This window comes from Bubalus bubalis, chromosome 22 (assembly GCF_019923935.1).
Source record: "Bubalus bubalis isolate 160015118507 breed Murrah chromosome 22, NDDB_SH_1, whole genome shotgun sequence".
Taxonomy (NCBI): domain Eukaryota; kingdom Metazoa; phylum Chordata; class Mammalia; order Artiodactyla; family Bovidae; genus Bubalus; species Bubalus bubalis.
In genome coordinates, this window is record NC_059178.1 from 28,788,606 (window position 1) to 28,811,747 (window position 23,142).

Sequence of the window (23,142 nt, forward strand, 5' to 3'; positions counted from 1 at the left end):
ACCTCTCACCTCAGGCTTTAAAAACATAAGTCCCCGAGGCAGGTGTGCATGAGTGTCTGTGAGTGAGCAACTGTGTATGTTTGTGTGTGTGTCTGTGTTAGGGTGAGGGAGGAGCAGCAGAGGGTGGAAACTTAGCAATATTCCACGTCTTCCCCAGCATCTCTTTGGCCTCACCAACCTTGGACAGACAAGGTGTCTACAGGCCTCAGGTTCCATCGGGTTGTTCCAGTCCCACAGGGCTGGTCTGATTCCAGCTCACCTCAAGTCAGGGCTTCGGCTACTGAAGCTCAACTTACTTGTTGAGCTTTTGACCTCACATTGGGCAGGCCCCTTGGAGCTGCTCAAAGAATGTGGACCCTACTCTCTGGGGGTTGCTGAGACAAACCTGAGGCCCATGGTGCCATCCATGCTCTCCATCCACCTGCAGTGGGAGCAGCCAGGGCTGCAGAGGGCATGGGTGAGAACAGCTGGACTCAAAGGCAGAGAAGAAAATGCAGGGTGGGGTGTCCTCCCAGCCCTGCTCAGTGTGACCAGGAAGAGTGACTTGTTTGTTTTGTTTTGTTTGGGGATTTGATGGGAACAGGGACACCTTAAGGCCAAAGTCATGCAGCCCAACTCTTGCAGGCCAAAGGAAGGGGGACGGGTATTAAAGAAAGTGCAGGAACTTGCTGGTGGTCCAGTGCTAAGCCTCCGCAATCGCAAGCTAGGCTCCCACATCAGGATCCTGGTCAGGGAACTAGATCCCACATGCTGTAACATGTGGCTGATTCATGTTGATGTATGGCAGAAACCAGCACAATATTGTAAATCAATTAATCTTTCTATTAAAAATTTTAAAAAAGAATAAAGTGCTGGAGAGACACAAAAGGACAAATATATGACTCCACTCACATGACATATCTAGACTAGGCAAATTCATAGACACAGAAGGTTGAATAGAGGTTACAAAGGGGGTTGCTGGGAGCTAGGAGACAGGGAAGGAATAGAGGGAATGGAGAGTTATTATCTAATGGGTACTGAATTTCTACTTGAGATAATAAAAAAAAAATTCTGGAAATGGACATCAGTGATGATTGTACAATCCCGGTCAGTTCAGTTCAGTTGTTCAGTCATGTCCGACTCTCTGCGACCCCATGGACTACAGTACACCAGGCTTCCCTGTCCATCACCAACTCCTGGAGCTTGCTCAAACTCATGTCCATTGAATCGGTGATGCCATCCAACCATCTCATCCTCTGTCACCCCCTTCTCCTCCTGCCTTCAATCTTTTCCAGCATCAGGATCTTTTCCAATGAGTCAGCTCTTCACATCAGATGGCCAAAGTATTAAAGCTTCAGCTTCTCCATCAGGCCTTTCTGTGAATATTTAGGATTGATTTCCTTTAGGATTGACTGGCTGGGTCTCCTTGAAGCCCAAGGGACTCTCAAGAGTCTTCTCCAACACCACAGTTCAAAAGCATCAATTCTTTGGCACTCAGCTTTCTTTATGGTCCAATTCTCACATCCATACATAACTACTGGAAAAACCATAGCTTTGACTAGACGGGCTTTTGTTGGCAAAGTAATGTCTCTGCTTTTTAATATGCTGTCTAGTTTGGTCATACATAGCTTTTCTTCCAAGGAGCAAGAGTCCTTTAATTTCATGGCTGCAGTCACCATCTGTAGTGATTTTGGAGCCCAAGAAAATAAAGTCTGTTGCTGTTTCCATTGTTTGCCCATCTATTTGCTATGAAATGATGGGACTGGATGCCATGATCTTTGTTTTTTGAACACTGTGAATGCACCTAAGTGTAGGCTTACAAAGGGTTTAAAATGATAGATTTTGTCTTATGTATCTTTTACCACAATTGGCCAAAATAAAAAAGAAGGGCTGAGAAGGTGAGAGAAGCTATGTGGAGAACAGTAGGTCCAGGCGGGGGGAGGGGCAGACTGGGAGGAGAACATTCAAGGGGTGACATCAACCTGAGGCTCTGCTGCTGATAATGCAGACTTCTTCGCCTGCCATCAACAACTCAGTCCTAATGCCTTCACTTGAAGGGATTTGGAATACAGGACTTGATCGCTTCCCAGCTGGCACATCCCAGGAGGGCAGCCCCAGCACTAGCCGGTCCCTCCCTGCCCGAGGCACCTCTCTCCCTCCCTTCTGTGTTGTTGCCCGGTGGCTGCAATACCCACACAGTCAGCTGCAGCTCTATTCCCTCCTTTCCGGGAACAGTGGCCAAAAACACACATTTGCCCCCTCACTAATGCCACGGGAGCCATAACACCCTGCAGGATCCACGGTGCTCAGGGCAGAGGCTCTTTTTAAAGGTCCTTCTGCTCTGCTTTTCTTCTCTGTGAAAGTGTTAGTCGCTCAGTCATGTCAGACTCTTTGAAACCCCATGGACTGTAGCCTGCCAGGCTCCTCTTCTGTCCATGGATTTCTCCAAGCAAGAATACTGGAATGGATTGCCATTTCCTTCTCCAGGGGATTTTCCTGATCCCAGTGTTCAAATATGAGTTTCCTGCATTGCAGGCAGATTCTTTACCATCTGAGCCATATTGCTGCAAATCAATTCACTGTAAATCATTGTGGAGTGAACTATGGGACATTTACTCTTTCTCAAGAGCCTCGGGGTCCATCTGATCTTGACCTGGCTTGTTAATGTGACTGCAGTTATCTGAGGGTGGGTGGTCTAGAATGGCCTCAGCTGGGAGGACTGACTTCTGTTCCACATGGTCTCTCATTCTCCAACAGGTCATCTGGACTAATTCTCACAGTGGAAGTGGTCAATGAAAATATGCATCAGAGAGAGTTAAACAGGCAAGAAAAACTTAATTTAAGACTATTGCAATAGGAGTCAAGACAACTTGAGATAACAGGAGATAAAGACTGAATGCAACTTGGAACACAACGGAAGCAGCTGGGGATTTACAGCCAATGGGCAGGGCAAGGGGGTCAGTGGATGGAAAAATACCAAGAGGAAACTCGGTCAGGTACCAAGTGGAGGGAGGGGGCATTCTTACTAAACTGGCTTGGCAGGATTAAGTCCAAGAATGCAAGTGGAAGTGTCCAAGACTTCTAATAAGGCATTAATTCAAAATGGGCAGGGTCACTTCCACTGCATTTATCATCCAGAGCAAGTCACAAGGCTGACTCAGATCTGAGCAGTGGGGAATTGGCTCCATCACATTGCAAATGGCCTGGGCTCTTGGAAAAGTGGGATGCTGGCGCCATCTTTACACGTCTCATAACGGAAGACCCTCTTGGTCCCTGTCGTCTGTCACCTGTGGGCATGAATCTGTTCTGTAGGAAGTGAACCCTCAAATGGCCATGTTGGTTCTCTCCTTCTTTCCAGGAGAGAGCACTTTACTTAGAGAACATGTGATAAGTAGTCAACACACACAAGTATAATGACAAGTTTGACTCCATTGTACCTTCAAGACCTCCGGAGAGGGGAGGGCAGTTTTGGGAGCTGAAAGCTTCTTAAAGTGGAGCCACCAGCTGGACAGTGGTGACCACTCCTGCTCTCCCCTGTCCAGCTTCACCACAAATGGGAGACCCTGGCCCTTTATTCCCCGGAGGACAGCCAATAGCAGGCTGTGATGGGAAACAGACTTTACTGAAGGCTTGAGAATCATAAAGGGCTTTGGCTGAAAAATGAACCTTAGATGTGGCCACTGGGCTCTGCAAGAGTGTGGACCACCTCTCTCCTGCCGCCTCTCTGGAGCTCCCTCGCCTACCTGCAGATGTCTGGGCAGCCTTCTTCCCACCCCCAGTTTTTCTTCATGTTCAGGACACCTGCCCCCCTGGCTCCTCCAGGCAGACGCATAGCTACCAGGGAGGGCAGCTTTGACAGAAGGACATGAACTACTCACAAACCTGATTCTAACACAAAAGGCCACCTACTGCATAACCCCTGTACATACAGAATCTCCAGAAGAGGTAGATCTGCAGAGCTACAAAGAGGATTACCTGGGTCAGCAGGAGTGGGGGAGGGAGGAAGGAGTGATTATGGGTACAAAGTTTCTTTTGGGGCTGATGGAAATGTTCTAAAATCAGATAGTGGTGAGACTTCCCTGGTGGTCCAGTGGCTAAGTCACTATGCTCCCAGTGCAGGGGGCTCAGGTAAAATCCCTAGTCAGCTAGACCCCACATGCTGCAACCAAGACCCACTGCAGCCAAGTAAATAAACCAATTGCTGGTTTTGTTTCTGCTCTCGCTCAGTCTTGTCTGTTTGTGGCCCCATGGACTGCAGCCCGCCAAGCTCCTCTGTCCATGGGAGTTTTCCTAGGCAAGAACACTGGAGTGGGTTGCCATTTCCTCCTCCAGGGGATCCAGGAGATTCCTGACCCAGGGATCAAACAAATAAATATTAAAAAAAAATAAAATTAGACAGTGGTGATGGTTGCACAATTCTGTACATATACTAAAACCACTGAACTGTACACTTTAAAAGAGTACATTTTAGGGCATGTCAATTATATCTCAATAAAGCTGTTATTTTTTTAAGTTAAATAAATAGAATTTTAAAATTTTTTACATTTTTTAAAATTTAAATTAAAAAAAAATCTCAGTCTTAGGGTCTTCTTGTGGACTCGGGGCATCCCTAAGAACAGGGAGTGTGTATCTGCTGTAGTTTATAGTCACACAGAAGGCCACCAGAGCACTTCCCGCTAGGACAAGGGAGCTCCTGCCTCCAGGACAACTTACAGCTGCCCCCGTGGGAGGCTGAGCACCCACAACCTCACCTGTGTGAGGAGCCAGGGCTCACCTGCAGCAACAGAGATGGCAGGTCAGCTCTGCTGGAAGACGTGGAGCATTCTGGAGACACCTGGAGATAGCAGAGACTAGCGGCCAGTGGGCATTCGATGGTATGTGATGAAGAGAAGAGGCGATCAATAAAGAATGATCAATAGCACTTGCCGGGGTGGTGAGAGAACATGGACAGAACCTAGGGGTCTGTCCCCCACTGAGACAGCCCTTTTCAATAATTGGCCATGCAGATCCATGGACCCAGGCAACAGTGCCTGAATTGAATCCCCACGTCTCCAAGGTCTCCACTGCTCTCCCAGGGGCTCCCTCAGAGTGACGGGTGTGAAGACAAAATTGGGCACAGTGGCCTTACATTGGGGCGCAGTGGCCCAAGCCCACAGCCTCTTCACACAGTCATCAAAATAAATGACTGAAATGCTCCTTTTGGCTCAGGCGGTTGCTTAAACAGGATTCCACCCTCCGCAGCCAAGGGAAGGGGAGCTGGGGGGTGGAGCGGGGCGCCGTTCCTTCAGACCCTGGCCCAGTGTGTCCTGGATGGAACTGGATGAAGGCCTGTATGCCGATGTTTGCTTTGCCAAGGGCAATCCACTGCTGGTCAGGCCACTGAAAAAACCAGCTCACAGCAGGAGCAAAGGATCCCTCATTTCACCAGGAGCACAGGATGGCCAAGTCTCTGAAAGTCTCCAGAACACAGGGAGCCTCATGCAAGCTCCACTATTTGCTTGGCCTTCCCAGTGGTCCACTGCCTGGGTCAGAGGACCTGGGGGTTGCCAGAAAGACGCCTGTGTGGGGCCAGGGCAGCCGACGCCCCCGGGGGACAGCACTCCCCTCAGCCTTGCAGAAGGGCTGCCAGTGAGGGGGCCTGGCTCCTCTGGTTTGTTCAGACCCCAGTGGTGTGGAGTGAGGCTAAGGTGGGCAGAACTCATAGACTACCCATAACACGGGAGGGGCCAGGGCAGAAGGGTCGTGAAAGCTGCCTTGGAATCTCAGTTCAGGAGCGGTTAGCAGGCTGAGTTTTCCTGCCCTGTCAGGCTCTCAGAGGGGTCATCTTTAAGTCCAGGAGTATGAAGAGCAGGCGACATAATGTGGGGGAGCACCTGCACCCCATCTGGAGCATCACAGAGCTCACAAATGTGACTTCCCAGCCAGGCCTTCAAAACAGCCCAGTCTTAGCCCAACCCACAGCCTGCCCTCTTGAGTCTTGACGTGCCAGCGGTCACTCCCTGATTGTGGCCAGACTTCCAAAGTCCATCTCTGCTCCCTCCAGCCCCTGTCACCTGCACGGGGAGGACAGACACCGTGGATGCTGAAAGGCAGGGCTGCACGGTCACACAGGCCCCTCCAATCCCCAGGCCCCCATCCCCCACAGGGAGGCAACTTACCTTCTCCTCTGAGAAACGAGGCCAATGGCAGCTCCTCCACCGGCAGCTCCTTTGAGGGTTAGGTGAGAGGCCGCAGGAGTGAAGGTCTTTGGGCGACACTCTGCGAGGCCCACAGTGAGTCTCGATACTGGGCCTCACAGCCGGACGTCTCCTCCCAGCATCTCCTCAGGCTCCTACCCGGTGCATCATGTCCTTGAAATTGACCACAAGATCCATCTTCTGGTCTGCATATGTCTCCCACACCAGCTGAGAGCAACTCCGAGGCAGGGCCGAGCCTTCCATGGCACTATTGTCTGCACAAGGCCCATCTAGTACTAGTGATCCGGCTTCCACTCAGACCAGTGGGGGACATTCCACTATGGGGACAATCAACTGTACCCCATGTCCCCCAAAGAGGTTCTCACTCCTTTGTTCTTAACTGGAGTCCAACAGAGGCCCAACAGATGGACTTCATGGAGAATAAATCCCCTGACTACATGCTTAATTGTGTGCGTGTCAGTATATATGTGTGTGCGTATATATGTGTGTGCATGTCTGTGTGTGCACGCAGGTATGAGACTGCACATTTTGGAAGAGATATCCCTTACTTTTCATCAGATTTTCAGAAGACTGTGTTTCCCATCTGGGCAATATTTATTCAAAGCATTTAAGTCTCTCTGAAATTTCATTATTTACTTGTTTCTTGTCTCTACCACTAGAAAGTAAGCTTCAAGGCACTCGTCTTATTCACAGTTGTATCCACAAGCCCCAAAACAGAGTCTGGCATATAGTGGGTTCTTGGTATCTTTTGAATGAATGAATGTGAGGTTCTTTGACCCAAAGGCATAGATCCTGCTCTGTAATGGGTATCTGGGCAAGCCTCGGACAGTCAGTGGGGCCCCCTCCTCACGGCAGCTCCGGGGTGGAGGGCATCTGGAGCAGACACTGGTTATTCTGCAGCAAGAGTCCATTCAGGGGAGGGATTGAGAGTGCTCAGATCAGATCCACCTGAGAGGAGGAGAATGCAAGGCTTTCTACTGTGTGATGCATATTTGTGTGCATGCTAAGTTGCTTCAGTCATGTCTGACTCTGCGATCCCATGAATGTAGCCTGCCAAGCTCCTCTGTCCATGAGATTCTCCAGGCAAGAATGCTGGAGTGGGTTGCCATGCCCTTCTCCAGGGGAATCTTTCTGACCCAGGGATCAAACCCATGTCTCATGTCTCCTGCATTGGCAGGCTGGCTCTTTACCACTAGGGCCACCTGGGAAGCCCCTATTGTGTGATAAGTTTCCCCAAAACATAGTGGCTTGAAACAATTCTGCTGTATCTCATGATTTTGTAGTCAGGCATCATGTAGGCTCTGATATTTCTGCATCACATGGCTCTGACTGAGGCCACTTGTTGGCATTCGGCAGCTGGTAGAGTGGCTGGGCCCAGAGGGTCCAGGGCAGCTTCCCTTATATGTCTGGGCGCCATTAGAAGGCTGGGTGCAGCAGGACCGTCTGTGGGGCTCCTGTCCCTGGTCTCTCCAGCATAGCCGCCTTAGGGGAATCAGACCTCTACACAGCAGCTCAGGATTCCCAGAGGCTGTTCAAGAAGATCGAGGCTGCTTTCCATTCCACCTTGGAAGTCTGGCAGCTTCTATCACCTCCTACTGGCCGCCAGTATGTCAGAGCCAGCCCAGACTCAAGAGAGACAGGAACTGCAAGATGTGTAAACACCATCACGGTGCTCAGCAACCACAGCTGACTGGTGGTCACCCTACGAGCCAGGGCAGGCCTACAGGAGGAGCTGGGCAGAACTTGCTCGGCAGAGATAAGTGGCCTGGACGCTGGTAGAAGTCTGGGCCTGTGTTTTGGCTTTATTATTATTATTACTGGTGTATTTGGATTTCTTTCTTTCTCTTTCTTTCTTTTTGACCGTAGGGCATGAGGGATCTTAGTTCCCCAACAAGGGATCAAACCTGTGCCCCATGCAGTGGCAGCAGAGTCTTAACCACTGGACCACCAGGGAAGTCCCCAGGCCTGTGTTTAAAATGTAAGAACTCACTCCCCCAGGATAACAACATTTTTTTTTGTACTCTACTCTCCTGTCAACATTGAAGAGAAAGGCAAATTATCAAGAAAATAAATGGTTTATTTTTCTTTACATCCATAGCAGATTTGTAATAATACACCACCAGACAGAACCATGCCTCTCTTGACAGAAATCATCGTCATTATTTGGACAAATTAAAAAAAAAAATAAACAAACTAAAAACACCCTGGCTTTGACTTGCAGCCACCAAGGACATGCCCCAGATAGGTCTTGACCAAATGGATCATTTCGGGTAAAAGGGAGTGCTGGGGTTATATGTGGATTCCCTGCCTGGGGGCCCAAGGACCCAGAGAGCCACAAAGATTAAGAGCTAAGGAGACAGACGTCCCTTGATTTACAGAGCTCTAGGTTCATCCTCCTAAAGGAAACCAGTCCTGAATACTCAATGGAAGGACTGATGCTGAAGCTGAAGCTCCAATACTTTGGCCACCTGATGGAAAGAGCCGATTCATTAGAAAAGACCCTGATCCTGGGAAAGAGTGAAGGCAGGAGAAGAAGGGGACAACAGAGGATGAGATGGTTGGGTGGCATCACCGACTCAATGGACATGAGTCTGAGCAAGCTCCGGGAGATGGTGAAGGACAGGGAAGCCTGGTGTGCTGCAGTCCATGGGTCTCAAAGAGTTGGACACAACTTAGCGACTGAATAACAACAGGCTCATCCTCAGATCAGAGCTGAGCATGTGAACTTGGGCATAAAAGATGGTGGTTGAAGAAAAAAGCCCATGAAGAAATGGAAGCTAAAGGAAACAGAACAGTATATTGAGGTAACCCCTACCCTCTGCCTCTTGCTGGTGTCAAACTAAGAAAAGACCTGAGATTTTAAAAACAATGGAATTCTCGAACGCAGTTTTTAAAAAAATCACACACACAAAAATCCTTGCTAGAGATTGTTTCAAAAGAAAAAAAACTTGCTACTTTTGCAACTTGCTAACTTTTGTTATTGAAGTCAGTTCTGCTAGAACAGGGGAGGGGGCTTGTTAATTGTGCACAGCTCTTTCCAGCCTCAGGAATCTCATTTGCTCAAATGACACTTGGAAGGACAGACATAAGATGACATTTGGACAGATGTCACTTTCCGCAAACAGGGAACCAGCCTCGATAGTACAGAGGGTTTTACGGGAGTAATAGAACAAGGAAAATTGTAAACCCAGATTTTCTATTTGATCCTGAGCAGCAAGTCTGACATCACAAGTTAGGAACAAAAAGCAAAGTGCAACCATATATGTATAAAGGTCACTCTGAACATCTTTACCTTAAATGACAAGCAGAGACCAGGAAAAGACAAGGAAATGAATTTAAGGTACTCAAGGTCTGCATATACTAATCCATTCCTATTTGTTTCATCTTCTGTTTCTTTTTGCAACAGCTTGGAGAAAATGTGTGAGAAGAATGTCCTAACTCAGCTGACCTTAGTCTTCACAAGGCCAAGAATGGACAAGGCTTGTTTCCCAGATGCTGGGGATGGTCCTTCGTTACTGACATGCGTGTCCAATCCTGCAATGCCTGGATCCTGCCCGGACAGGACTCTCGGACTTGACTACCTTTGACATCTCAAAATGACCAAAACTGACACCTAGCAGAGCATAATGTATTCAGAAAACCTCTTATGAGCAGGGATATTTACAGTTAAGACATTATTTTCTTAAACCACCTCAAAGTTCAGAATCAAATGACCATTCCATGCAAATTAATTTCTCCGGACTCCCATAAAGGCAAGGTTTAGACTTTTACATTTTTAATCTGGCCTGAAAAATATATTTCAGGTTCCAATGATTTGAAAACTCTTCTGATCTATCAGGGAATTACATGGGTTATGAATAAAAATATGTGTGTGTTTGCATACTTAGGTTTATTTCATCCGTCAGCGCTTATTCATCAGTGGTAATCATTACCCTTGGGTAATCGATTTAACCTGATGGTGGGCCCAAAAGGGTGTTCAGAATTCAACACAACACACAACCACAGAAAGTCTTCAGTGCTGGAGAGGAACAGTGTCCTTGCTGGCGTCTTACTTGGCCCAGGACTCCCATTTGCCCCCTCCCACTCGGCCCCCAGGGGAAGCCCCCTCATGGAAGTCTCTGTGTGCCCCTAAGTGAGTGAGTGTGGGTTCGAGGCAAGCCAACCTGACAGCAAGGAAAGGACATCCTCAGAGAAGACTTCAGGGTTGTGAAATCACAAAACAAAACCAAAAACACGATACAATACCTCCAACCACCCGGCAGTGAAAGCTTGCTTGCTGAAGGGTGTTTAATAAGGAGCATGCGCAGCAATCCAGGAGGGCGGAGCCATCCTCACGCAGGTGAAACCCTGCATCTCTCTCTGCACGCCTGGGCACAGGGCACAGTCAGCTGGACCTGGGGAGCCTCTCGACACAGTCCACTCCCTGAAGCATCCTAGAGACCCCAGAAAGAGAGTTCTCCTTGCCGCAGCGAGCAGTGACGCCTCTCCATCCTCGCTTTCTTCTATCACCTGGAGAACCCGGTGTTCTCCACTACAGCCTGGGAGTCCACTTTTCCTGGGTTTAGGAGCCCTTCCGCTCTGAGAAAACCAGCAAGGCCTCTCCAAATCCGCCGAGCAGGAGGCTGCGAGAAACAGCAAGAGGTCACCTTTGCCCTTTCTGGAGCCTAGAGGTTGTGGACGTGTGGAGTTGCCTGGTGTCCACCTACCACAGGACAAGTGATGCTCCCTCATCATGCAGCTGAACATCCTGTCCTCTGCCCACACTGCCTGACTTCAAGTCAGGTCCCGGACTGCCCAGTCGTCCAGGGTAAACCTCAGCTGTCCCTCAGGGAGAAAGGTGACGTGTCCCAACCATCCTGACCAGGTGATGCTGGCTGCACTTCCTTACTGCTCTGTGGCCCAAACATAGGAGGAGGGCTTCCCAGTGGTGCATTTTGCTACAGTGATGGATAAGAAACCATGCATGTATCCATAAGCCTGTGATTACTGACAGTCTCTGAGTCCTTTTATTTCATTTAGACTAAGAACATTTAAAGACAAAATACAAATGGGGACTCATGAATTTCCCACCAGAACAGAAAGATCTATGGTCAGTGAAAATGAAAATGAAAAACACCAGAACGGAAGACTGTGAGAAAGAGGTGGATTTTACATGCCTAAAATGTAACACATTCGAGGGTTTGCACATTTTCTATTTTAAACTTCTCACTAGACACTCTAGTGTCTGTCTGAAGCCCCCATCATTCTTCCCCCAAACCACCTCTGAGGCCTGGGCTGGGCCATGAGTAAAGGCTTGTGATGGGGGTCCCTGAGGATAAAGTGCTCTTGTTCAGAGGTGCCAACAGCCCTTCTGATGCCACCTTCTTCCTTTTTTCTTTCTCCATTTAACCCCAGCATCGCACTCTTCCTCATACATACCCACACACAACACACTCATACTTGGGTAGTGGTACCTCCACGGTCCTAATATATGTCTAAGGCATCAAATGTATGAGATACACTTAGGCCGTGTATATTCTGTTCTCAGTGAAAAAAGTCACCTATGGGGGTGACTATGACCTAAAGATAACATCTACCATGAACCACTTCCAAGTGAACTAAGTGGCAACAGGAAAACAATAAGCTGAGTTCAAACTGTGCTCAGGTGTTTCTTGGTTTTTTTGGGTTTTCTTTTCGGCTGCGCCACATGGCATGTGGGATCTTAGTTCCCCAATCAGAAGTATTACAAATAATGCCAATAAGTCAATGAATTCTAACACACACTGAGTTCATAATAATGTAGCTGAAGTTTGCTACAAACCAAACAGATTTCAGAGGACTTTCCTAGATCTATACTCATCATTTATAGCATTGCTTCTGGGAGAAACTGGGGACCAAGTTCCAAAAGACTGTATTTTTAAATACGACCCCACTGGGCTTGTCCCCGGTGTAGTTTGGGGACAGACCTAGATGCTGGTGGGTTCTATCACCTCTTCTTTTTGGATGAAGGACCCAGGGAGGGGAAGCCATTTGTTCTGTACAACGCATGTGTGCTGTCGTGTCTGAACTCTTTGCAACCCCATGGACTGTAGCCCACCAGGCTCCTCTGTCCATGGAATTTTCCAGGCAAGAATACTGAAAATGAAATGAAATGGCAAAATTGCCATTTCCTCCGCCAGGGAAGATCTTCCTAATTCAGGGATCGAACATGCGCCTCTTGCGTCTCCTGCATTGGCAGGCAGATTCTTTACCACTGAGCCACCTGGGAAGCCTGTTCTGCACACAGGCTCACCTCTAAAGACCCAGTTTTGCCTTCTAAGCCGACCTGCTGTTTCCTTCTGCATTCCTTTAAGAACACACACACCGTCTTCTTAAATCCCTGGATGAGCACAGAGTCACCGTGACCTAACGCGAGATCAGTACAGAACTCCGACTTGGGAAGAGTTTTATTTCTGCAAATGTAACAGGGGGTCAATCATTTCCACTAATCTTCCTTAATCACCGGGGAGAACAGGGTTTCGGCTGGCACTTTGCCACCCTCCCTCCCCCAGCCTTAGAACAATGCTGCAGTGTAATAACCTTGCATTGCATCGCTTTGGTTTAGCGATTTAATAAAACACCGAGCGGCTTTAGAGAATGCTGACATGAAAACAAACCAGGTTCCGTTTACCCTGAAGAGCGCCAGAGAGGTGAGCTTTGATGCTGTTTTCTAAACAGCGGGAGACGCTGACACGGGGTGCAGGAATCTTAATAGCATTACAGCTGTTTAAGTCAGAGCTTTACTGAACTGTTTGCAAATCTTGTAATCCCCATCATTCCCGAAATGAACAAACTTCATGTAACGAAGGCATAAACATTCAGATTGCAGAGCCAGCCAGAAATAGTCATCACTCAATTCTCTTCCAGGGGGTTATTTATTTTCGGCGTCTCTCCACTCTTTCTCTTCTCTCTTATCAGGAGCCAAAGGCCCCATCTCGAACTTACATTTATTATTGTGGTGATTCAATGAATTCCTATGGAACTTTCCAGACTGAGGACAGAGACTGTATCCTTTTCTCAGCTATAGGCCTAGCACTTAACACAACACCCAATAAATATTTGCTCAATGAGTGATGGAATTCTTATACCTGCTCCCCACTTTCCCATCTGGATTCCAAACTATTTTTTTCTCTCTTTTCCTCACCAAAATAAATGCACCACTCCCCTGGGGACTTGCTTTGTGACGATTCACAATCTGATTAATTACTCTGTGTGGAAAGGTAATGAGTGTAGTTATTCAGAAGGCCTTTCTCAGCATTTTAAAGAAGAGGTTTCAGATTCTTAGTTCTGCTGAAAAACTGCAGACACTGTGATCCTAGCTGCACTTTGGGGTATGCTGGAGGAAGTTCTTTCTTCACTCCGAAATTCACTCTTCCTCCAAATAGACTTAGGCAGTCTCTGAGCATTCCCCTAAAACTAAAGGCAAAGACATCTTTACTCAGAGACGATATAAGACCATTCTCTAAAGGTGAGGTTGAGACTAGGATCAAGTTGAAGTGACCACCATGTTTGTAACCCAGGGTCAATAGCAAGCCCAGTGAATGATGAGCACAAACGAGAAGCTGATCACCAAATCCTACAAACAAAGAGGCTGTGTTTTGGTGATTCCTTTCTCTCCTTGTACTTAAACTGTTTTCCAGGGAAAAGCCACTCTCCTCATCTAAAGAGCATTCAAAGAGGAAGCACCAACAACTATTAATAATTCTACTTGACAGAAACACCACTCACAGTTCAGAATTTTTTTTTTTTTGAATGTGTTGAATTCCCTTTGCCAAAATTTTGGAATACTGGGAATTCATATTGATACATAACCTAGAATGTTGTTAATTTCAAAACAAATAACAATAAATACGAATCTGGATATTTAAATTACCGAGCTTGCAATAGATACATAACCTAGAATGTTGTTAATTTCAAAACAAATAACAATAAATACGAATCTGGATATTTAAATTACCGAGCTTGCAATAGATATTAAAATACTGGGCTTTTGTCGTTAAAAAGAAGATAAGATAGCTGGACAAGAGCAGTTGCTTTTAATGAAAGGCTTTAAAAGTTGACTAACATTGGGGGTGTGGGTTTATCATTTTTCTTGAGCACAGGACCCACTGATTGCGCTAACAGTGCCAGACAGAGAGATGGAAAGGTGAATGAAACAACCCTTTCCGGGAGGATCCTCAGCCAGCAGGTAGGCAGGAAGTGCACATCTGTCACTTCCTGTGGTACCTGCTGATGGAGGTACACAGAGGGGGTGGCAGGGGCTGCCAAGGACCTGAGCCTGGAGCTGATCCAAATCTCTAATGAGGAAATAAGTTGTTTAAGATCTTGCTGAAATTTCAAATGATGTTTTCTCCACGAACCACCACAAACCTTTAGATCCGTGATTCCCAACTGTGGTGATTATGCCAATGAGAGGACCTCTGGCAAAGCCTGGACATGTTTTTTGGTTGTTGGAATTGAGGGAGTGTTACTGGCATCTGGTGAGGTGGGGCTTAGGCTTGCTGCTAAAAATTCTATGTGGTACAGGACAGCCCCTCACAACAAAGAGGTCAACAGCACCGAGGGTGAAAAACCTTCTTCAGACAATGAGCTATTTTGTGCATCTAAGCTGCTGCCCATCCAAGGAGATGGACAATGACATGTACCCTGGTCTCCTAGATGGTGACCTCGCTGGGGTCTTGAACTGTGTCTACAGAACCCAGTAAGCACTTCTGGTAGAATGAATGAACATACAAGCAATGGAGATGAGGGTGTCAGTGGATACAGGGTCCTCAGCCTTAGCTGGACTGCAGGGGGGTGGCTGTACAGCTTCTACTCACCTCCACCCACTCCAGCAACTGCTGCCATGTGGGCGTGCAGGCCCAACTTAACAGCTGCTCCATATTTTTGAAAGAATCTGGAGATCTGGACTTTTACAGGGAAACCACCTGATTTCTAAATGTTGAATAATTTGAAATTTGAAAATCAAAGGGGGAAAAAAAAAAGAAACGATAACTATGCAGACAAACACAGTCGGTCCAAACCAAACAGCCTTTTGTGACTTCTGATCAGTCTAGGCTCCCACGGGGCAGAGACAGGCCATGGATTCCTGCCCAGGCTCCGTTTAGCTGGTCACCCAGTCACAGCTTGAACACACCCAGTCTATGGACAATGCAGACCAGCCCTGTGCAAAAGACAGGAAATCTGAAACACAGTCTGACACTCCTCTTCTGGTGGTTCACTTTGTGGTCGGAAAATTCTTTGAGGCTGAAAACACACCATCCTTAAACTCAAGAGTTCTCAAGAATCAGGAAATTCCAAAGTCAAGGTTCCTTTTGCAATGATCGCACATGCTGTTTCCTTGACTTGGGTACACACAGCCCTTCTTTCCATCGTGTTCAGGGCATACCATGAAGTCCACAGGATGTGGGACAGCCTGTAGGCACAGCTCCCACAGACGGCTGTGGGAACCTTCAGACTAAGCACGTCCTCCCCACTGCAGAGCATCTCACACTTACTTCTTACACTCAGTTCAACACCTAGGTTTTGTTTTTTTTTAGTTCATTCTGAAATTATGTACAAAATATAGTCAATGAGAATTATTTGAAAAAAAAAATGCCATCAAGAATTGAGATAGTCACTATAAATGCTGCTGTTGTTCAGTCACTCAGTTGTATTTGACTCTTTGTGACCCCCATGGACTGCTGCACACCAAGCTTCCCTGTCCTTCACTATCTCCCAGAGTTTGCTCAAATTCATGTCCATTGAATTGGTGATGCCATCCAACTATCTCATTCCTCTGTTGCACCCTTCTCCTCCTGCCCTCAGTCTTTCCCAGGGTCTTTTCCAATGAGTCAGCTCTTCGCATCAGGTGGCCAAAGCATTAGAGCTTCAGTTTCAGCATCATCGGTCCTTCCAAGGAATATTCAGGGTTGATTTCCTTTAGGATTGACTGGTTTGATGTTCTTGTTGTCCTAGGGACTCCTGAGTCTTCACCAGCACCACAGTTCAAAAGCATCAATTCTTTGGCACTCAGCCTTCTTTACGGTCCAATTCTCACATCCATACATGACCACTGGAGAAACCGTAGCTTTGATGATATGGACCTTTGTTAGCAAAGTGATGTCTCTTCTTTTTAATACGCTGTCTAGGTTGGTCATAGCTTTTCTTCCAAGGAGCAAGTGTCTTTTAATTTCATGGCTGCTGTTACCAGGCACAGTGATTCTGGAGCCCAAGATAATAAAGTCTGTCACTCTATTTTTTCTCCATATTTGCCATAAAGTGATGGGACCAGATGCCATGATATTAGATGAAGGTTAAGGTACAGAAACTGGGGGATCAGTCTCAAGGATGCACTGGGATACCTTGGAGTTTGGGTTTCTGGACGTCAACCTGCCCACCATCTGGGTCCTGCCTTCCTGGGAGGACACGTGAGGGGGAGGAGGAGGGACTGTAAGGTCAGCTCCCACCCCCCGCCCCAGCTCTAGTTCCAAATTGCTAAGTCTCACCATAGGCACCTTCTGCCCCTTTGTTCTTCCCTGTCTTCCCAGGGCCAGAGGGACCAAGTCCTCCTCCACCCACAGCCTGGCTAAGCCTCTCCCTTCTGCATCAGGTCCAGTTTCAAGCCCCTCCCTATCACCCCAGCCTCTCTCTCTCCTCTGTTCTTCACACCCACTGTGCATACAAATACTATCCAAGACTTCCCTGGTGGTCCAATGGCTTAAAAACAAAAAACAAAACCACCACCACCAACAAAAACTCCACACTCCCAATGCAGGGAGCACAGGCCTGATCCCTGGTTGGGAAAGATCGCACATGCTAATGGTAGTGGCATAGCCAAAAATATATTTCCAAAAAACAGTTACTATCCTACCTCAGAAATTATCTTTATGACTTCTCCTGAAAACTCCTCAAGGGCTGGATGATGTCTTATGCTCCTTAATGACTTCCACATGCTTTGCATACAACAGTCACTCAATACATATTTTTTTGTTAATTCACAGAAATATAACTTATAGTATTAAAAATCCAAGGCAGTGAGATTCCTTTTCCTAAAAATGTTCTACTGGACATTCCTAGTTCACTGTGTTAGTCTCTGAACAAGAAATAGGGCCAATGTGTCTTGGGTAACGCTCCTTCCGTATTGCTGCTGAATCCAGATACTCCTTATAAATGATTACACTGGTGGGAAGAGAAACATTAGAGGTTGCCTCAGATGGTAAAGAATCCACCTACAATGCAAGAGACCTGGGTTCGATCCCTGGATTGGGAAGCTCCCCTGGAGGAGGAAATGGCTATTCACTCCAGTATTCTTGCCTGGTGACTCCTGGGGACAAAGAAGCCTGATGGGCTACAGTCCATGGGGTGGCAAAGAGTCGGACATGACTGAGCAAGTAATACTTCCTTTCCTTTCTTCCAATCACCTAGTAGCTCTAAAATCTTGGGGAAAAAAACAGTTAAATGTCTGAACCTCAGCTTCTCCATCTTTGAAACAGGACTAGGGAACTTCCCTGGCAGTCCAGTGGTTAAGACTCCTTGCTTCAAATGCAGGGGGTACAGATTCGATCCCTGGTCAGGGAACAGAAATCCCACATGCTATGCACAGCCAAAAAATTTTTTTAATTAAAATGGGGGCTAACTTGGAGGGTTGCTGTGAAAGTTAATGAGATATATAATATTAATATGAAAATGTCTGAAATATAGTAGTTGCTCAATAAATGGTTAGTTATTACAAAAAAGGAGAGAAGAGATTAGGAGAAGGAGGAAGAGGATGGCGTAGAAGTATTTCTTAACTTTTCTTTTCCTTCCATTTTTCTTCTTAGGGCAGGAAGTGCCCCATTAGGGGCTCCTGAGAGAAGCTGAAAACCACTTTCACAGAATGCCATGAGCAAAAAGACTCATTTCTGTCAGTGTGCATGGTTTAGATACAGACCTGCTCCCTGGAGAAGGGAAGGGGATGGCAACCCACTCCAGTATTCTTGCCTGGAGAATCCCATGGACAGAGGAGCCTGGTGGGCTATAGTCCTTGGGGTCTCAAAGAGTCAGACATGACTGAGCAACTAACACCAAGCAGGAAGATAAGTAACTACTGACATCCCAGGGGCAGCGACTTTTCACTTTTATCCAAGAGTTGGCCCTGACACATAGTGGGTCCCAGGAAATATCTGTTTATTGAACAAACCCCTTCCAGCCCAAAGCCACAGGAGGTGCAAAGTTGACTCTTGGACTTCCTCATCATAGTATTCCCAGAGCCTGGCCCTGCCCCTCACATTCATCCTGCAGGAACCTCATACTGATGTTTAAACTTGATACCATTTGTGTGTGTGTGTGTGTGTGTGTGTGTGTGAGTTGGGGCGGGGGTGGGGGGGCAGCTATGACAGCACAAGATGGGGGATTATTTACAAGTTGTCCTGGGGGACAGGAGGCTGTCCTGGGGGACAGGAGGCTGCCCTGGACACATGGGGCCTAGTGCTGGCCCCATCAACCTGCACTGTGGCCTTGGAGCAAAAGGTAGCAGTTCTGCAGGTCCAATGTGAAAACCAATGCAAAAACTGGGGGAGGTGGTGGAGAAAGCCAACCCTTAGGATTACTCTCATATCAAGCGAGAGAGGTGCTTCTCTGGTAGCTCAGTGGTAAAGAAACCGCCTTCCAATGCAGGAGACACCGGTTCGATCCCTGGGTCGGAAATATCCCCTGGAGAAGGAAATGGAAACCCATTCTAGTGTTCTTGCCTGGAGAATTCAAGGGACAGAGGAGCCTGGGAGGCTATAGTCCATGGGGTTGCAAAAGAGTCAGACACGACTTAGCAATTAAACAACAACAAGCATGAGAAAAAAATATGGATTTTCTAGGACTATGCCTTATTTTAGCAAAACTAAATAAAATGCTTTTCTTTCCATCATGTTGGTAAAGAAATGTAAAAACCTCCAAAACTTGTCTGCAATTCAGTTCTGGAGTGCCATCCTTGGTGCTGGGAGTGGGGGCGGGTATTGCCAAACAATATATTCAAACTGGAATGGAAATAAGCATTATATAACTTCAAGTGGACCTAGGCTTGTTTTTCTTTTTAAAACTGAGGTTAAGAGACATTAAGTAACAAGAACCAACACGAATTATTCTCCTTAAGGTTCTGCATTAGTGAGTTAGGCCATATAGCAGGTAGCCGTGGTCATAGGAAAGGAAAGCTGTGGGTCACCAGGCCAGCAGCTGGCAAGCTGGGTGAAGACTTGGGAAGGACTGACCCAGGTCCGGGTCATTGAGAGGCTCGGCAGGCTCGGCTCGACAAGCACCACTCAGCGTGGTTTCACTTCATAAACAATAGAGCCCACCTCCCTCTGCACAGACTTCCCTGGCCAAACAGTGCATTGTCCTCACCATCAGACCAAACGCGTGTGACTTCTGGCAAGTGGAGACCATGGAAACAGAGGATCTATATTTTTTGCTGGATGCATTTCTGTATTGTCGCAAATGTCTCCTACTGAATCTTTATTCATTAGGAACTGATCTTCTCCTCAGCTGATGGATTCTGATTCTGAGAATTGACTTGGGTTTGGAAACTGGCCAAGGATTGTCACTTTAAATTAGGTAGATGATCTGTGCCTTCTGCTTATCCATTTTTGATATATTTCTATTATAACTTGTTAAGCAACAGTCTTGATGACTTTCCGTCCTTTTCCTAAGTCAACCCTACACTGACTGCCTTCCAATTTTGCTGCCTCTTGTGGTAGTTTTGACTACCTTGCTTATGGTGCGAATAGCATATGTTACTATATAGATTTAAAATACATAAGTATAGGACTTCCCTGGTTGGTCTGGAGGTAAGAAACCGCCTTCCAATACAGGAGACGTGGATTTGATCCCTGGTCCCAGAACTAAGATTCCACATGCCACGGGGCAACTAAGCCTGCACGCAGCAACCAAGACCTAGCATAGCCAAAAATTATAAAATAAAATACCTAAGTATAAACGTGCGTGCCAAGTCGCTTCAGTTGTGTCCGACTCTTTGCAACCCTATGGAAGATAGCCCGCCAGGCTCCTCTGTCCGTGGGATTCTCCAGGCAAGAATACTGGAGTGGGTTGCCATGCTCTCCTCCAGGGGATCTTTCTGATCCAGAGATCAAGCCCATGTCTCTAATGTCTCCTGCATTTGGCAGGCAGATTCTTTACCACTAGCGCCACCTGGGAAGCCCTACCAAAGTATATACCCCCCAAAATAGCATGCCCACTGATTGAGGGGAGCAACAGCAGTCCTAACAGTTTAAACTCACCATCATTCCCCACCTCACCTTCACCCTCCTTGAAGATGACAACCACGACCCTTGGTGATCATCATGTCAGCTGGTTTGAGTATTAGTAAGCTGGAGTAGATCAAAGTCTTAATGTGGTCAGTCACCGATCAGCATTCTGTGTACAGGGTTCAGGTGCAGAACCCTACCACCTTACCTTCCACACAGCAGACCAGGGAAGGTGATTTTAAAGTAGGAGTGTGTGGCTGCGCTGCTCAAAATCCTTGGATCACTCCTCCCCGCCTCCACTCATGGTGAAGCCAAGCCCTTATAATGGCCTTTAAGAACCCACATGGTCAACCACCTACTACCTCTCCAGCCTCATCTCCTACCACTCTCGTCCAGCAAGCTGCTCCGGTCACATTGCTCCTTGAGCAAACCAAGCACTCTCCCACCTCAGGGCCTTTGCAATTTCTGTTACCCACCCAGTGTCCCCAGGGCTCACTCCCTGACTTCTTCAGTTCTGTGCTCAAATATGGGAGGGAGAAGCAGTACTGTCTTTAAGCAAGTGGGTGAGTGCATTCTAAACGAGGATGGTTTGGAGCTTGTCTAAGAGAAAAATGAATTGAAGGATCAAAGGAAGAAACACAAACATAGTTATAGTCACAGTTAAAGTTATAGTTACATATTTATAGTTACAGTTATAGTTATATATACACACATAATTAGTGGTTCACCCACAGTGGTTACTCTTGTGTGGATGAGTGGCTGAAAGGTGTCCTGGTGAGGCTCTGCTTCCTGAATGCTGGCTGTACCAGATACAATATATTCAGTTTGTGAAAATATTCATGATATAAGCACTCTTCTGAATGTATGTTTATTTATATGTCCATAGGACATACTTTCATGCATTGGAGAAGGAAATGGCAACCCACTCCAGTGTTCTTGCCTGGAGAATCTCAGGGACGGGGGAGCCTGGTGGGCTGCCGTCTATGGAGTCACACAGAGTCGGACACGACTGAAGTGACATAGCAGCAGCAGCAGGACATACACCCCAAACACACACACTAACACTGGACAGCAAATATTAGTATCCCAAGGAAATCCAAAGAACTTATTTTCCTCTCCTCTCTCTGCTAAAAGACTTACCATCCCATGGTTTCCCTGGTCAGAATTGTATCAAACAGCAACACTGATAAGCCAGACGTGATCACCTGCAGAAACAATTTCAGCAAAAGGTCATCAGAGCAGCAGGACCTTGGGGACCTTCTCCAAAGCCATTAGTTGGTGGCAGTTCAGATCCCAGACATCAGCTATGTCTTCCCACTCTGTCTTTCCCACCTCCACACACTTCCTAGTCCCTGGTGTTTCACGGAAAATGCTAAGTCCTTGTCTATTTTGAGATGAGAATCTTCAAAGAAGCATTTAATTTCCAAATTTTTCAAAAGAGGAGGCACACAGCTAAGATCGCACTCCTCTCTCTCCAGGGCAACAGCAGAGCAAGAATACCTGTTTCTATCTTGTCTCAGCTGCACAACAAGAACCCCCAAGGTCAGAGGTATCCATTTACCCATTCCCAGATCCTCCAGCTAAAAACCAAGCTGCCAACCCACCTTTGTCAACAGCACTGTCTCTCGCCCTGTCCTAATGTCCCTGTCTTTCTGGCCCAATGCACACATTCTGAGAAACCAGGTTCTTCCTAAGAGAGGGAGCAATGAAATCATTAATTATTTGCAAACATCTAGGAGCCAGTAAATGGGCTTCCCTGGCGGTTCAGCTGTAAAGAACCCACCTGCAATGCAGGAGGCAAAAGAGATGAGGGTGTGATCCCTGGGTCAAGAAGATCCCCTGAAGGAGGGCATGGCAACCCACTCCAGTATTCTTGTTGGAAAATCCCATAGACAGAGGAGCCTGATGGGCTATGATCGATGGAGTCACACACAGTCAGACTGAAGCAGTGACTGAGCAGAACACAGGAGGCAAAGGAGAGAAAAGAGTTACTCCACATTTCTCAGAGCTAGGAATTAAAAAAAAAAAAACCTCTTAGAAGTGGCAGTAACGGGACTCAGACTCCCAAGATGCCTCTAAAAAGTCGACAAAAAGTTTTGAGAACCAAAGACCAACTCTGAAATGCCAGCTCAGGTCAGATTTTTTTTTTCCTCCCAGGATTCTGCACTCTGGAATGCAAAGCAGCTTCTGTGAGGAAAGTTACCCTAAGAACTTGCGTCTCTGCAATAAGAAGAAGTAAAAAGCAGGCTGTATCAGGACAGGTCACTCAGGCTGTGTGTCCTCGGAGATATCAACTACCATCTCGCTCAAAGGAATGTCATGTCCTGTCTTGGAGGCCTCGTCAGGTCTCAAGATGGGAACAAGGCAGCAAGCAGATGGTCAGAAGAAGTGAGTATGGAGTATGGTGGTCCAGTGTTTAAGAATCCATCTTCCAATTCAGGGGACATGCATTCGATGCCTGGTCAGGGAACCAAGGTCCCATGTGTTGTGGGGCAACTAAGCCCATGCAACCACAATGATTGAGCCTGTGCACCACGACTAGAGAAAGACCACACTGCAAAAAAGACCCAGTGCAGCCAAACATGTTTTTAGACAATTTAAAAAAGAAGAAGGAGGCAGTATGTTTGATGAGTCTCATCTTCACTCATTTACCGTCTCAAAAAGAAGTCTGGAAATATAAACCTGGAACTCTCAGTATAGAAATCTTGTGAGATCTTAGAACCTTTGTAATAGTT

The 23,142-nt window shown here is 46.9% G+C and overlaps 1 protein-coding gene across 10 annotated transcripts in view; it reads right to left on the reverse strand.

Moving 5' to 3' along the window:
• Positions 1-8,776: 8,776 nt before the first annotated feature.
• The window catches only part of TMEM241 (transmembrane protein 241), a 123,513-nt gene continuing 109,147 nt past the window's right edge, over positions 8,777-23,142 (reverse strand). Inside the window, exons 15-17 of one of the 10 annotated variants that reach the window (XR_003105860.3) lie at positions 22,012-22,097; positions 21,548-21,612; positions 10,721-10,798 (exon numbers count right to left, since the gene is read on the reverse strand). Coding sequence is in view for 3 of the 10 variants with exons in the window: in XM_025273113.3 (XP_025128898.2) it covers positions 21,132-21,207; positions 21,548-21,612 (141 nt within the window). In the remaining 7 variants the exon portion in view is untranslated. Of the gene's footprint in view, positions 10,799-20,274; positions 21,208-21,547; positions 21,613-22,011; positions 22,098-23,142 lie in introns of those variants that run through there. The other 9 variants (XM_025273114.3, XR_003105862.3, XR_006547753.2 and 6 more) reach the window with 9 other exon arrangements.